At 35.8% G+C, this 15092-nt stretch overlaps 1 protein-coding gene across 2 annotated transcripts in view; it reads left to right on the forward strand.

Annotated features, from left to right (window-relative positions):
* Positions 1–14882, forward strand: part of RESF1 (retroelement silencing factor 1) — a 28298-nt gene extending 13416 nt beyond the window's left edge. For both annotated transcript variants that reach the window (XM_033117207.1, XM_033117206.1), the window contains 3 exons: positions 4630–9601; positions 10870–10947; positions 14194–14882. In XM_033117207.1, coding sequence (XP_032973098.1) covers positions 4687–9601; positions 10870–10947; positions 14194–14360 — 5160 coding nt within the window. In that variant the 5' untranslated portion in view covers positions 4630–4686 and the 3' untranslated portion in view covers positions 14361–14882. The remainder of the gene's footprint in view (positions 1–4629; positions 9602–10869; positions 10948–14193) is intronic.
* The last annotated feature ends 210 nt before the right edge of the window (positions 14883–15092 follow it).

Here is a 15092-nt window from a genome sequence, read left to right on the forward strand (position 1 = left end):
CCCACTGGAAATGAATGTGAGAGTGTATAATTTGTTCAGAACTTCTATTTGTTGATTTTTCTGTCAGTTCTATTCATTATTGAAAGTGGGGAATTGAAGTCTTGATGAAATGTCTATTTCTCCCTTATGTTTTTGTTTCTTATATTTTGATGTTCTTTTAGGTGCATATATGTTTATAATTCTTATATTCTCTTGGTAGATTGACCCTTGTATGGGTCCTTCTTTAGCTTTAGTAACATTTTTTTGTTTAATTCTTTTTTGTCTGATAATTAGTGTAGTCTACCTTTTCTTTTTTTTTTGGTCAGTCTCTTTCTTTTGGCTGTGTTTTGCATATCTTTTTCTGTCTTTTTACTTTCAATTTGTTTGTATCGTTGGAACCAGAGTGTGTCTGTTGGAGACAGCGTATAGTTAGATACCATTTTAAAATCTAGTCTGACGACCACTGTCTTTTGGATTGTTTAATCCTTTCAGATTTAATGTTATTACTGACATAGTTGAATTTACATCTGCTATTTTTACTTTTTGTTTTCTATTTCTCATGTGTATGTTTCTCCCTTACTATTTTGCATTAAGTGAATATTTTCTAATGTAGCATTTTAATTTTTTTAATGATTTTTTTTCACTGTATGTTTTTAACTTTATGGAAGCACAAATTATTTTAAAAATAATTTTTATTTCTACATTTAAAGGTATTAAGCATTTAAAATTTGATTTATTATAGTTTGTGATTTTTAACCAAGTTCAAAGACTATCACTGGTGTGGGGTGAAGAGGTGAAGAATGTGGGGCCCAGTGAGGTTATTTGCTGTGTTTTTTTTTTAATACCTGCAACCCTAGAATCTGTGTATATGTGCATACCCATGTGTGCGAATGACCTAATTCAACAGAGACGTCAGTACTAGTAATAAAGGGAAGGGAAATAAGATTTTTAAATTTAGAGATTTGATAGGAGAAAGATCAGCTCTGTCACTGTAAATGCAGATTACATTTACAAGGATATGTGTTTCTCCTGAGGTCTCTCTCCTTGGCTTGCAGACAGCCACCTTCTCTATGTGACCTCACGTCATCTTTGCAACGTGTGCATAACATCCTGTGGTTTTTTTATAAGGACACCAGTCCTGTTGGGTTTGGGACCCACCCTTATGACTTCATGTAACCTTAATTACCACCCCAAAAGTCCCCATCTCCAAATGCAGTCACATTGGGCGTAGGGCTTCAGTCATAAGAATTTGGGGCAGACACAGTTCAGTCCATAACAGCCTCCCATCCCCAGGTTCACATAAAGGGTTATTTGTTAGGCATCATTAACTCTTTAGAAGTGCTGCTTTTTCACTTTGTATTATACTTCTACCTGATCAATCAGTTGTCTTATTAAGGAGCTTTCCTGGGAGAAGGTCTCTGAGGAATAGATAGATCTTTCTACTTAGGACTTGTTTTTAATTTTAAAAAGTACATGACTTCAATCTTGTTTTTCTCGTGTTAATGAATATACTACAACTTATTCTGCCATCCAGCCTGTCCTAATTCACATGTTCATACATGCAAAAGTTTGTGTCTTATTCTTGCTTATTTTGCATTTCCATGTAAATTTTAGAATCAACTTATAAATTGCTACCCAAAAAAAAAAACTCTCAAGATTTTTACTTGGATTACATTGCATTTATAGATAAATTTTGAGATAATCGATACTCCTAATTGTCTTTAAATATTTGAACATGGCATATCCTTACACTTTGTTCATTTTAATCACAGGTCTTGCACATATTTTATTTTCTAAGTATTTGATTTTTTTATGATAGTGAAAATAGTATTTTTTCCTAATTGTTGCTGGTGTTTTCTTGTATATTGACCTTGTTTTCAGGGATTTTTTTTTTTTTTAATTTTATTGGGGAATATTGGGGAACAGTGTGTTTTTCCAAGACCTATCAGCTCCATGTCAAGTCGTTGTTTTTAGTCTAGTTGTGGAAGGCACAGCTCATTGGCTCATGAGGGAATCAAACTGGTGACCTTGGTGTTATGAGCACTGCACTCTAACAACTGAGCCAACCGGCTGCCCCAGGGATTTTAATAAATTATAACTTTATAGGCTAAAAGATCTGTAGATTGTTTTGCGTTTTCTACATAAATAACCTCTATGAGTAGTCAGTTTTATGTTTTCTTTCCCAGTTATTATTTTCTAGGCTCTCTGATACAATGATGGGTAATAGTGGCATTTTAATCTTATTGTTAGTCTAAATTTTGAAATTACCATTTATCAAAATTAAGAAAATATCTAGGTTTGATACAATTGTTCTTTTAATGAATGGATATGGAATTTTATCAAAGTTCTTCCATCTATTGAGATGATCACATCATTTTTTTTTTAAATTACTATATGTAATTACTTTGGTTAATTTTCAAATGGCAAACCTATAATGAACCTAATTTGATCATGACGTATTATCCTTTCATATATCACCCTACTGGGTTTGCTAACATTGTGTGTAGGATATTTTGCATCTATCTTTCTGATTAAGATTGGCTTCTTAATTTTCCTTCTTTTCAGCTTTTGGTATGCCAGACTCGGTAAATGAGCTGTGAAGTATCCCCTTTTTTATCCTTCAGAAGAAGTTGTTTTGGATTATTTCTTTCATAAATGATTGGTAGACTGACTACTCCATAAAGCCATATGGGCCTGGTGTTGTCTTTATGAAAAAGTACTTAATTATAGATGTAATTTCTCCAAAAGAGATGTGGTATTTTTATGTCAGTCTTGGTTAGGTGTGATTTTCACGGAACTTCTTCATTCCACCTAAATTTTAAATGTACTGGGATAAAGTTACTCAATACTTATTATTTTAATATCTATAGGGTCTAGTGATATCCTCCTTTCCTAATACATATTTTTTCATGATTAGTGTTGTCAGAGTCTTAAAGACTTTTATTCTTTTTAAGGAGCCAGTTTGTGGCTTGTGGAATCTCTATATTGTGCATTATTTTGTTTTTTTTTTCACTGTCTATTTCTTCCATTTCTGTGGTTTAACTTATTCTCATTTGTGATGAATGTGGAGACTGTTTCCCAGTCTTTTTAAAATAAGTCTATTTAATGCCATAAATTATTTTCAAGTTATATGTGAACATGGGGTTGGGAACCTTTTATGGACTGGACTGTGTGACCATCGCCACCCCATGACGCAGTTTATATGTTGAAGCTTTTACCAACAATGTGACTGATTATATTTGGGGAGAGGACCTTTAGAGAGGTAATTAATGTTAAATGAAGTCATAAGGGTACGTCCCTAATTCAGTAGGACTGGTGTCATAAGTAGAGAAGAGACACCAGAGATCTTTTTCTTTAAAGTGCATTCCTTATTTCTCAGTTATTTTACAATTTTGTAGTTACCTTTCCCCTGTAATTTCTAGATTAATTCCACTTTGAATTATCTGAATTATTTTAATCCCTTGAAATTTGAGATATGTTTATGGCCCAGCCATATGGTCAATATTGGCAAAAATCAATGTACTTGGAAAGAATGTATATTCTGAAGTTGTTGGGTGTACTGTTAATATGTTTAAATCACGTTTGTTTATTCTGTCTCCTGTCATTTACTATGATTTTGGATTTGTCCATTGTTAGACTTGTCAATATACTGTTGGTGAGCGTAACTTATTTCATCCTTTTTGGAAGTCAGTTTTTCACTGCTTATGAAAATAATTTTAATGTCCTTTAACACATTGTTTTACTTATAGGAATTTCCAGAAACATTTAGCAGAAATATTTAAGCATAAATACACAAATGCTTAGTTTAGTTTATAAATGCAAATACTTTAGAAAACCAAATAAGGTATATCTCTGTGATATTGTCAGTTCAGTTACAGACCACTGCAATAAAGCAATAAAGTATCATCGTAAAATGAGTTGTAATCTTTTTACCTGTGGAGCTTCTTGCCTTTGATTTGTAAAAAAAATGCAACCTTTGTGAGGCTCAACAAAGAAAAATGCAATAAATTTATAAGGTGTGCTCATCTTCAGATAATAGAGGGTTGGTTAAAGGGAGATATTCCCAAAACGTGGAATGCTGTGCAGACAATGAAGTAGCTATATGTCTAGTAAAATGATAAGATATACTGGGTATAAAAATGAAAGTCCAGCAAACTGTAGACAATGTGTTTCGTAGGATTCCATTTGTTTAAAAGATGAAGTTTTATTTATGTATTAGCATTTTTTATGTATAGAAATTTTCTGAAAGAGATGGTAACAGTAGATACCCTTAGGGAGTATATAGACACTGGGAATGGACACTAATACGTTTAAACATTTTTTTTAATAGGGAGCATGGGTTACTTTTAAAGAGCTAGTAACAATAATAAAAGTAGAAAGTACTCACCACTTAAACGTAACAAACAAAATGCTAACTGTTATGTAGAATGGATTTCTGTCACACACCCTGGAAATTTAATTTACATTTGCCATATTTATTGTTGCGTTCTCCTTTGCTATTCCTCTTTACCAAATCAAAGATGAGGATTTGTCTAGTGAGGTTTTAGGAATTACAGATATAGTCAGCATTAGTGTTAAGGTAAACTAATTTTCTTCAAAGTTCTATCTGGGCAAAACAGCTTGGTAACAAAAGATCTTTATTTTCTACAGATTCCTGATATTCAAAAGAACTGACTTTTAACACACTGCTACTACATCAAATCAACCATGAATTGGAATGCAAAACCAGAGAGTGTTGCCTTACCCCCAATATATCCTAAAAACCCGTCATCTTTTTTGGAGCCGACTTTAATAAACACACCATCTCAAAGTTCTTTACATTATCCTGGAACTAACCAAGAAGCATGCATGTTTCTCAGTAATTCAAATCCAGTCTCACAGCCACTCCTCAACTTCAGAAATTATAAAACTCCTCAACAAATCTCTGTATCTGATATGCATAGTGGGACATTTGTGGCCTCACAAACTTCAGTAGAAAGAACAACATATTCAAATGTAAAAGGACGCAAACAACTGAATCACAATTTGCAAATGTCTCCAGGAGTTGCACAAAACGTATGGTTGAAGTCGCCAGTGAGGAATTCTATGCCTTGTCATACAGGGGCAACTATGCCTCAACAAACTGGTTTTGGAACTAATATACCCAAGGTACTTGTACCACAGAATCAATTTGTAACACCAGATACCTATTCTGTGCAAGTACATATGATCCCTTCTAATCCTGCAAGAGTTCCTGTAACTTATCAAGGAAACCGGGGACTTAATTCATCTTTATCAGAGCGACAGGGTGACTGGGCACAACAGTATGCATCCAGTGGACTGACTCATCAAGATTACAGACTACCAAAGCAATACATTTATTCACCACAAAACCTTTTGCAAGATCCTACTCTTCAGAAACAAAATCCTGTGCCACCGATATCATTACAAGTTAAAAATAGTCATCCTCCAAATTCTGCACTGACTTTGCAGCCAAAGCAGACTGCCACTGTACAGTCCTTTCAATATGCAGTTACTCAAACTGACAAAAGACCTCCTCCTCCTTATGACTGTAGATATGCAAGCCAGCCTTTGCAAAGTACTCAGCATGAAGTTCCTCAGAGTCAAGAAACACATGTACCTGAAATGAGGAAAGACTTTTGCAGAGGCTTTCAACAGCAGTGGCAAAACCTTAATGAAAATGTCAGCACAGTTGGAAATTTCAGTAACTTGAAAGTAAATACTAATATCAGTCAGCCTTTTAATGAACCCATTAGATCTTCTATGGATGGTGTTGAGATACTTGCTCAAACTAACCAAGAGGAAAGAGTGGATTCTTGCAATCTAACTTCAAATCAAGCACTGGACACAAGTGCCACAAAAGAAAAGTTAGTGAGGGATATTAAAACATTAGTAGAAATGAAGAAGAAATTTTCTGAACTGGCAAGGAAAGTTAAAATTAATAAAGATCTTTTGACAGCAGCAGGTTGTATTAAAACAACTAAAACCTCTTATAGTGAATCAGCTCAAAATTCTGAACTGTCTCTGAAACAAACTGCCAAAATCCAGTCTGGACCACAAGTAACCGTAGTTACTAAGGAGCCTGCAGAGGATAAACCACCAACAGTAATGGACACTGCAGAAGAAACAAATACAACACACAGTACATTGAATTCCAACATTCAGGATACCAAGTGCAGAAATTTTAACCAGGTCAGTTCCATTTTTTTAAATCCTGTGTGTTCGGAAAAGTTGCCAATGCCAGACAAATTACATGATTTGAAAGTTACGACTTCTTTGCAGACAGCAACTGATGGGAGAACCCATGCAATGTTAAATAACACCCAGTTTTCATCAGGAAATTTTGTCAACATTGAAGAAAATGTGCCAACACAGCCTGAAAAAACTTCAGTTCCTCACTCTAAAGCCTTTGAGGAATGTGCTTCAAAATATCTAAATAAAAACAGGCTACTTCTTAGTCTCCTTGCACATGGAGATAAAATTGAGGAGAAATTATTAAAAGATGTTCATGAAACTATTCAGGATTCTAAGCCACTTTGTTTTGAAATGAATCCCAATACCCAAATCACTGGTAACCAACTGTACTTGGAAACTCCAAGTACTTGTAATATAAATGCCAAAATTTCGGACAGTTCTTTTTGTCTTGAGCGTGAGTCCTTAACACATGGAATATCTCCAAAAAGTGACAGTCACTGTTCCTTGGAATTGCTAGCAACATGTCTTTCTCTGTGGAAAAAGCAACCTTCAGAACCTACAGAAAAAAAACAGTGTAATGAGTCGAGAACCAACAGAACAGCAGTTGATGTTTCAAAGCCTGTGGATATTTCTGATAAGAGTCCATTTTCATTTGTAGGAAATTCTCAGAATAAGATAGTAAACAGCTCACAAACAACTTTGTCAACGGCAGTGCAGAATTATGAGTCACCAGGTGCCACTGTTACAAAGGGAGCAGAACTTCAGGTTGCTGTAGTATCACCCTTAATTCTTTCAGATGTGAAAACGTTGCCAGTCAAAGGAATAACATCTGAAGCTTTATCTGAAACAATGTATCCAGTTATTAAGGAAGGCAGTGTTTGTAGCTTACAGAATCAATTGGCAGAAAATACAAGAATTACTACTTCTTTGAAAGTTAATGTTAATGAAGCAGTAGCAAGTATGACAAGTACCAAGATTTTTCCACTTATACAGAAGGACAAGCAAAATGAGTCCACTAATGGTAATTCAGAAGACATACCTAATACCAATCAAGGAGAGCACATCAAATCAGAACCAGATATTCACTATCCTGTGAGTGATCAGCAAATGAGTAGTGATATGTTACAGATTGACAATATTTGTTCTCTTGTGGAAGGTGATCTATCTTATAATTCCCAAATAGCAAAGATATTCAACTCACCCCCTGTGAAAAAGGTTGAGCCACAGAAATCTCTACCCAATCACCAAGTGATTAGTAGTAAACAACAAAAAGAACAAGTAGATAGTATCACTGTAAAGAAAGACTTTGGTTTTCAAAAAGATAATTTTGTTCAGTGCACAGACATTTCACTTAAAATACCTGATCAGTCACAGTCACTGCAACCTCCAGAATCCAATAGTGAAATTCTGGAGGAAAACGATTTGGAGCATATCACTAAGAAAGAAAACACCGCGAGAAGTATGTGTTCATCAGCTGCTATTCACCAAGATAGTAACTCTCAGGAAATTGATGTGTTCTGCAGTTACACTGCCGAGGATCCTGCAAGAAATGAGATTCTCGGTAAGACATCCATCTTATACTTACATGATCAGCTGTCGGAACTTTTAAAAGAGTTTCCCTATGGTATTGAACCTGTGAACACACATGAAGGTTCTGTAGCACAACAATTAACAGATCAAATCTCAAAAGATCAGACTTGTGATAAAACCAGCTGTGACTCCAAAGACTCACCAGACCAAATACAAATTACAATATTAAACTCGGAGCAAATGAAAGAATTATTTCCTGAACAGGACGATCAATCCTGTGAGGTAGACAAATTGACAGAACCTCAGAAAGCAAAGCCTATCACAAAAGAAGGAAGCCAGTGTGACCTACAAGTGCATACAGATGGAGAAGGTTGTAATTCTGTAGTGGATTCGGAGAAAGATGATGTCGGTTGCTGTGCCTTGGGGTGGCTTTCTATGGTTTATGAAGGAGTACCCCAATGCCAGTGTAATTCCATCAAGAACTCTACTTCAAAGGAAGAAAAAGGGAAAGATCAGTGTTCTCCTTTGGAGACCAACAGTTGTAAGCAAGGAGAATGTACCTCTGATAGAGATGTTCTGACTGGATTTAGTCCTCCAAATAACAATCCAAAGATTGCTCTGACTTTCCCGGATGGGAGAAACGATTTTCCTGAAATAGAACAAAGCAAGACTGCAAAAGATACATACAAAAGAAAACATAACAGCCCACTAAGGATGCAGCAAGAATTATCTGGTCAACCTTTATCTAAAGGTGATAAAAACCTAGATTCCTCGCAGAGTCGCAAAAGAAAAAGAAAACTGAAATTTCATGAGATAATTTTCCACTCTAGTAATAAAACAAAATTTTCTCAAGAGAATCTGCAGAGGAAGCCCATAGCACAAAACTCATATCCACTAAAAGCAAAGACGGGTTTTTTGACAAACAAAAGTAAAGATCTGCATATGAAGAATGGTTCCTTGGTACAATCAATGCCAGAAAAGAGAAAATTGAAAGTAGGTGACACTGAACAAAAAGTTGCAGAAAAAAGGAAGTCAGACAAAGGGAGTATACTTGATTCAGAGATAAAGAGGATGAAATATGATAAACAAGAGCAGAATAAAAATGGAGGTGGTACATTTAAAATATGTAATTTTTTGTCAACACCAAGTGAAAGAGCCAGAGTTAAAGAAAAGATAGTATCAAGTAAGTCCCCAGGCTCTAAGGATAGTTCATCTAAAGTTAATAGAGTTCTGTCACAGAAAGAGTATTTACAAAGGAAGAAGCATAAAGAAGCAATGAGTGGCAAAGCGTCAAAGAAAAACATACCACGTGATTCTCAATACATGAGGTCCAGTAAACTTTCTTTGCAAGTAGGGAGTTGTGGGAAATCAAACGAGAGACACAGTAGCAGTGTACAGACTTCTAAAGAAACAAATATTTGTATAAGCCATGGTAAAAACCTGAAAATCCACCATTCTGAGGAGTCTAAAACACACATTTCGAGAAATGTTAAAGGAACAGTTGGTGGAAAGCAACCTGACAAAATGTGGCTTGATAAAACCAATTTAGCGGAAAATGTAAACAATATAAATAATGAAATTGAATTCACCCAGATGTCTCCCCAAGCAAAGGAGCAAAGAAAACAGTATCTGAACAGAGTTGCATTTAAATGCACTGAAAAGGCGGGCATTCGTCTTACATGTTTTGAGAACTTACCCAAGAAGTTCAATACAGAGAAGAGACTGGAAGGTGAAACTAAGAGCCTTTTACTTTTACCTATGAAAGATTCCACAGAAAAACAAAGCATGCTTCAGTTTAAATTATGTCCAGATGGGCTGATTAATAAAAGTACAAACTCTGCTGAAGACCAGAAGGATCTGCAGCCTTGTCCTAGAAAGGAGCAAGCCCCCTTGCAAGGTCCAGTATGGGTTTCTTTTTATGGTGTCTACAATGTTAGAAAGCATTGTAGGTTAAGTGGGTTAGCACCTCATGCCATCTGGGTAGCTAGGAAAGACTTGAATGCATTTTGCCATTACTTACTTGTTTTTCTCAGAAAATCAGTGGTTCATTGGGCAGTATTTAAGTTTATGCCCCGTATTGTAAATTGTACTAAATTTGTACAACTGATGAAGCATATAAAATTGTAAGGTCTGCCAAACAAAGATTCCCTTCTGTACCAAGATGCCTATAATGTGAAAAATATTTATTGTGTCGTGTATACATTATTTCAAGAGTATTACTTTTTGTTGATTCCCCTTTGGCCTTGCAATTTCAAAGTCCTGTGAATTTGAAATTTTGGTCTAAATGTTAGGAGATATGTAATGATTATTAGTCATATCTTTTTATATATGTTAAATGGTTTAATTTATTAACCATGTTTGAAGCAGTTGGTGACTTATCACTAAAGTGGTAGCGTCCTATCTATGTAGGAAAGGGAGGACCATGAAAGTAGTATTGTCCAGTGTTAAGTCCCTAAACCCAGAATGGCAAGCATGACTATTGATTAGCTGAATGATAAGAGTTCTCAGTGTAGTATAGGAGGGAACGACAAAATAGATGACTAATTATTTGTGGTAGTAAAGAAACATGTAGGTGTTGTGGATATTATATATAAAACATTGTGCTGAGAAACCCAGATTGGAAAACTAAAGGATTTGAATGGAAATCTTAGTTTCTCCTGTACTTTTCAGAGAGTCTTTGTTCGGGTGCATAAAGTTACACCATAAATAAGGTACATTTTCTTGGAAGGCAATAGGGATCTGTGGTTAAGTGGAATATTAAAATTCACTTTGGAAACTATTGGTGATTTCACTTGGTGCCTATAACTAGATGCTTAGGCATGGATGTAATGGGAGCACTGAAAGTGGGTCGGGGCAATGTGAACGTCATTTTCTATCATGTGCCCTGAAATATCTTGAGATGTGTTGGTGTTCACTCCAAGTGGGTGAGACATAACTACATAGTGAAGATGAACTTTTAAAGCAACTCATTTTTCTAATGGGAGATATTTAGGCACCTCAAATGAGAGAAGGCGTTTTTCCAGACCATTTTTAGAATTATGCTATGTAGATATATTTAATACCTTCTAAAAATTATTTTAGGGTTATCTGATTTTCCTTCATTACAGTACTAAAAGTGAGTATCAATGTCTAGAGATCTCAAAATGAATATTTAAATGGTTTCAGGAATAAAAAGTACAAAAGAAGACTGGTTAAAAGGTACATCTGAGGAGAAAAGGATTCCAGAAGCCAACCAAGAAATCGGTAAAATTATCACCTATCTATTTAATTTTTTATTTTACTTCTCTTTTACTCTGTCATGTATTAGCTGGATTATACTTAGGAAACTATTGTGAAGTTTTATTTTCATTCATATTCATTTTTATTTTATTTTTTTCCTCCCCCTTTCTTCCATTTCCCCCCACCACTCCGTTTCAGGCCATTGTTTTCTCAGTCTAGTTGTAGGACTCAGCTCCCTGGCCCATGCTGGTATTATGAGCTTTGCCGCCTTCTCCCCCCCGCCCCCAGGCAGTCGGTGCCAGTTGTCAGTCGGCCGCTCACAGCAGCTCCTGGCTGCTCACAATGGCTACCAGCCACTCACGCCTGCTGCCCGCCAGTAGCCCACGGCAGCACACAGCTGCTTACTCCAACCACTGGCTGCTAACGGCAGCCCAGCTTCTGGGAGAGCTGCTCTTTACAGTCTTAGCTGTAGAGGGTGTAGCTCACTGGCCCATGTGGGAATTGAACCAGCAGCCTTCGGGCGTTAGGACCACGGGAGCTTCAACTGCCTGAGCCACTGGGCTGGCCCCCACATTCATTTTTAAATGATTCAGTGTTTGTGTATGAGTGGTAGAAAGACATTCTCTCCTATTTTCTCTCATCCAATGGCGATGGAAGCAGTGATATCTTTCCTTTTAATAAGAAAATAATTCTCACCACAATGAGTTAGATACGGGGAGGCATACTTTTTCTCTGTAGGGCTAGACAGTAGATACTAGGTTTTGCAGATCATAGCATAGGGTCTCTCCTAAATACTCAGCTCTGATATCGGAGTGAGAAAATGGCCATATAATAATAAATAAATGACTGTGGGCTCTGTTGCAATTAAACTTGATTTACCAAAACTGGCTATAAGCTGGGGTTGGCCTGCGGGCAATACCCTATTTGCCAAGCCCTGGATTAGGTGATTTGCAAGGTAATTAATTTAATCCTCAAAACCGAGTAGGCAAGGATGTTCCCATTTTATCAATGACACAGGTTAGATCATTTGACTAAAGTTACATAACTAGTAACTGAAAATATCAGGGATTTGAATTGGGTTTCTTTTTTTGATATTAAGTGTGGAAAAGTTATTTTTGATGAGAGACTGATATTCCCTGGGTTTTGTTTGTTTGTTTTTGCTAAGGAGTGATTTGGCTTGAAGTTCCAACCAGAAAAACCAGAGCTTTTAGTATCCAATTTAATTAGTGGAATGAAAGTAGTTTGTTTTTAGGATTTTGCATTGAGAACTAGAAGCTAGAGTTCGAAAGTTTTTTCTTGGTTTTGGTTATGAATGTGTAAAGACAAGGGTTGAGAGCCGCTTGAAAATGGAAAGAAACAATTTCACCATGAGTAACAATAAAGAGAAGCATATTTTTTTAAAGCGGCATATGACAGGTTGAGAGAAGAGCTGAAAGCACAAATGCAAGTGGAAATGGAGTCATACACATTGAAAATGCATATAGGAAAAAACTTAAGTTGACTCAAAGGAGAAATGCACTCTTACTCAGAACAGGAAAACAACCAGAAAGTGGGATCTGAGAGTATAAAAAACACTTAAAGTTGGAATACAGTGAGTCAAAAATGAGAAAGATGGAAAGATGGGCATGTAGATTGGAGCAAGAAAGATATGAATGTAGCCCCATAGAGGTGGTAGAGAGACATAAATATTACCCCTCGGAGAAGGTGAGAGGCATAATTGGAATCTGAATATGAAAACATTCAGAGGACAGATGCATGCACAGGTTGACCAAAGTGGCTCAGAGATGAGCATGAGCTAAATGACAGAGGCATAAAACCAGTCACAAACAGGATGAGCAGTAAACAGTGAAGGTGGGACATTGATACTTAGAAACATGAAAAAAATACCACAAACCAGGGTATAAGCACAATGAGATCAGCAACATGAGAAAACCAAGATACAAGTCTTAGAGCTCTGTCAAAGTCTGATGCGACTCAGAGCAAGAGTGAAAGATAAAACATACACCAAGATGAAGAAGCAGGAGAATGTGAACCTGTGTGAAGTGGGATGAAAACAAATGTCATGAACTTCCAAACAGCTATACAGAAACATTTTAATTAAGTATACATCTAAATTTGGTAGCAAAGTTTGGAGTGTGGATGGAGTAAGTTATAAAACTATCAGTCAGGATAAGGTATAATAGAAGAGGAAGTAATGGAATCCAATGGAAAGCAACAGAGAGACCTACCTCAGGTATCAGTGTTACTGATGTTATGAAAGAAAGATAATGAAGGTGTAGAAGAATTTGGAAGTCTAGAAATGCACAGAACTATGAAAACATGGGCCCATCAAAAGAAGGAATAGTGAGGCTAATGCACACGGAACCAGTCTGATGAAACAAGTACAGGCATGTCTTAGAATCTAACGCATAGCAAGGCCAGAATTTTGAAACTATCCATTCACTGTTTGCAACTGGCTGATGTTTGTGCTCTTCACATTGCTAGTTTTAAATTGTTAGGAAGGTCATATTTATTATAGTGCGCAAATGATAAATTGAGGTTTTTATTGAGCAAGGAAAAAGGTAGAGCAGAACAGGCCTGGGCAGTAAAGACAGGAATGAAAGTAGAAAACAGTTCCCAAAGAAGAGGTATGAGTCCCGTGTGTGTGTAATTTATAATTTGATCAGAAAAGAGACATACTTTATTAAATTTAACTCTGGCCTGATTTTTTTATCCCAGGGACGAATGTGTGTTTTCCATTTCTCTTTTTTTTTTTTTGGCAAAACTGAAGATATATTGACTTATATAACCATTACTAAGACTAAGAATTTTGAAAAGTTCAAGAAGAGAACATTTTTGAAAATAATTGAAATACATTTTTTAAAAGGGAGGTGAAATTAAGTTGGTTTTGTGGCACGTAGAATTGTTTCCAGTGTTGTCCAGACCATCTTGAGGCCGTGTCTATAGTATGCAATGTATATATGCTTCCATTTGTAAACAGCATCAGTAAGAATAAATCCATTTTCGGGTGGCCCCTTAGCTCAGTTGGTTAGGGCGCGGTGCTCATAACACCAGGGTTGCCGGTTCGATCCCCACATGGGCCACTGTGAGCTGCGCCCTCCTGAGTCCTCTGCTTAGGGCTTCATAAAATTGTCGTACAGCCCTCAGATCTTACCAGAGGCTCAGCTGGGGTAGGGTCTGCTTCCATCCCCCTCTCTATTTTAATTGATTATATATTGGTTATTAACATTAACTAATAATAAAGTAAATAAATGAAATTTGTTTCCTTAGATGATAATGTTTCGACTAATTCAAGAATTGCCAAGAGAAGCTCCAGTGCAGATGGATGTGAGACACTACAAAACCCAGTGAAGGATTCAAAAGCAATGTTTCAAACCTATAAAAAGATGTACATGGAGAAGAGAAGCAGAAGCCTTGGTAGCAGTCCTTTAAAATAATTGTGAGACTTGAGTTCTTCTGATGGTTCTGTAATTGCCACGAGAAAACTTCTGTCATTTTCTGTTCAGAATATTTTGTTGGAAATACTCAGAATTGCTATGATAAAATGTCTTAGAGAGTTTGGTTACCACTTAGGTTATGTATGTCAATGACATGAAATTAGTTAAAATAGCCTGAGAATCTTATTTGTGGGTAACTGATGTAGATGGTATTTGTCAAAGAAACCATAAGGTATTGAATTTCAAAATTATTGAGCCAAGTTTACCATGTTTTAAAACAAATTCTTAAATGTTATTTTGAAATGCTACCCATTCTGAGGGAGGATATTCCTCAGTTAAGGACTTGTTTATTTTAGCTGGGACTGCAAATGTATTTTTGTTTTTAAAACTTACTAGCAAAACTTAGTTTTCTTTCAAAAGTGCTTACTGTGAATGTCAAAATATATTCCTAAGTATTTTATACCTAATTGTAAACTTTTTGTCAAAAGTCTTGTTTTATACTTGTTAAACTGAACAGAATTTTGGATAATGTTTAAACGTTACTTTTCATACTTGAAATAAACATTTATTTTTTAAAAAAAGATATTTGAAATCATAATGGATTGATTTGTGTTTGATTTCCTACCCTCATGACAGGACACATTTTAGAAAGGTGTTTTTATTTTACTTTTTAAATTTGTCAAGGTAACATTGGTTAATAACATAAATTGCAAGTGTACAATATATTTCGAC

Source organism: Rhinolophus ferrumequinum, chromosome 10 (assembly GCF_004115265.2).
Source record: "Rhinolophus ferrumequinum isolate MPI-CBG mRhiFer1 chromosome 10, mRhiFer1_v1.p, whole genome shotgun sequence".
Lineage (NCBI taxonomy): Eukaryota > Metazoa > Chordata > Mammalia > Chiroptera > Rhinolophidae > Rhinolophus > Rhinolophus ferrumequinum.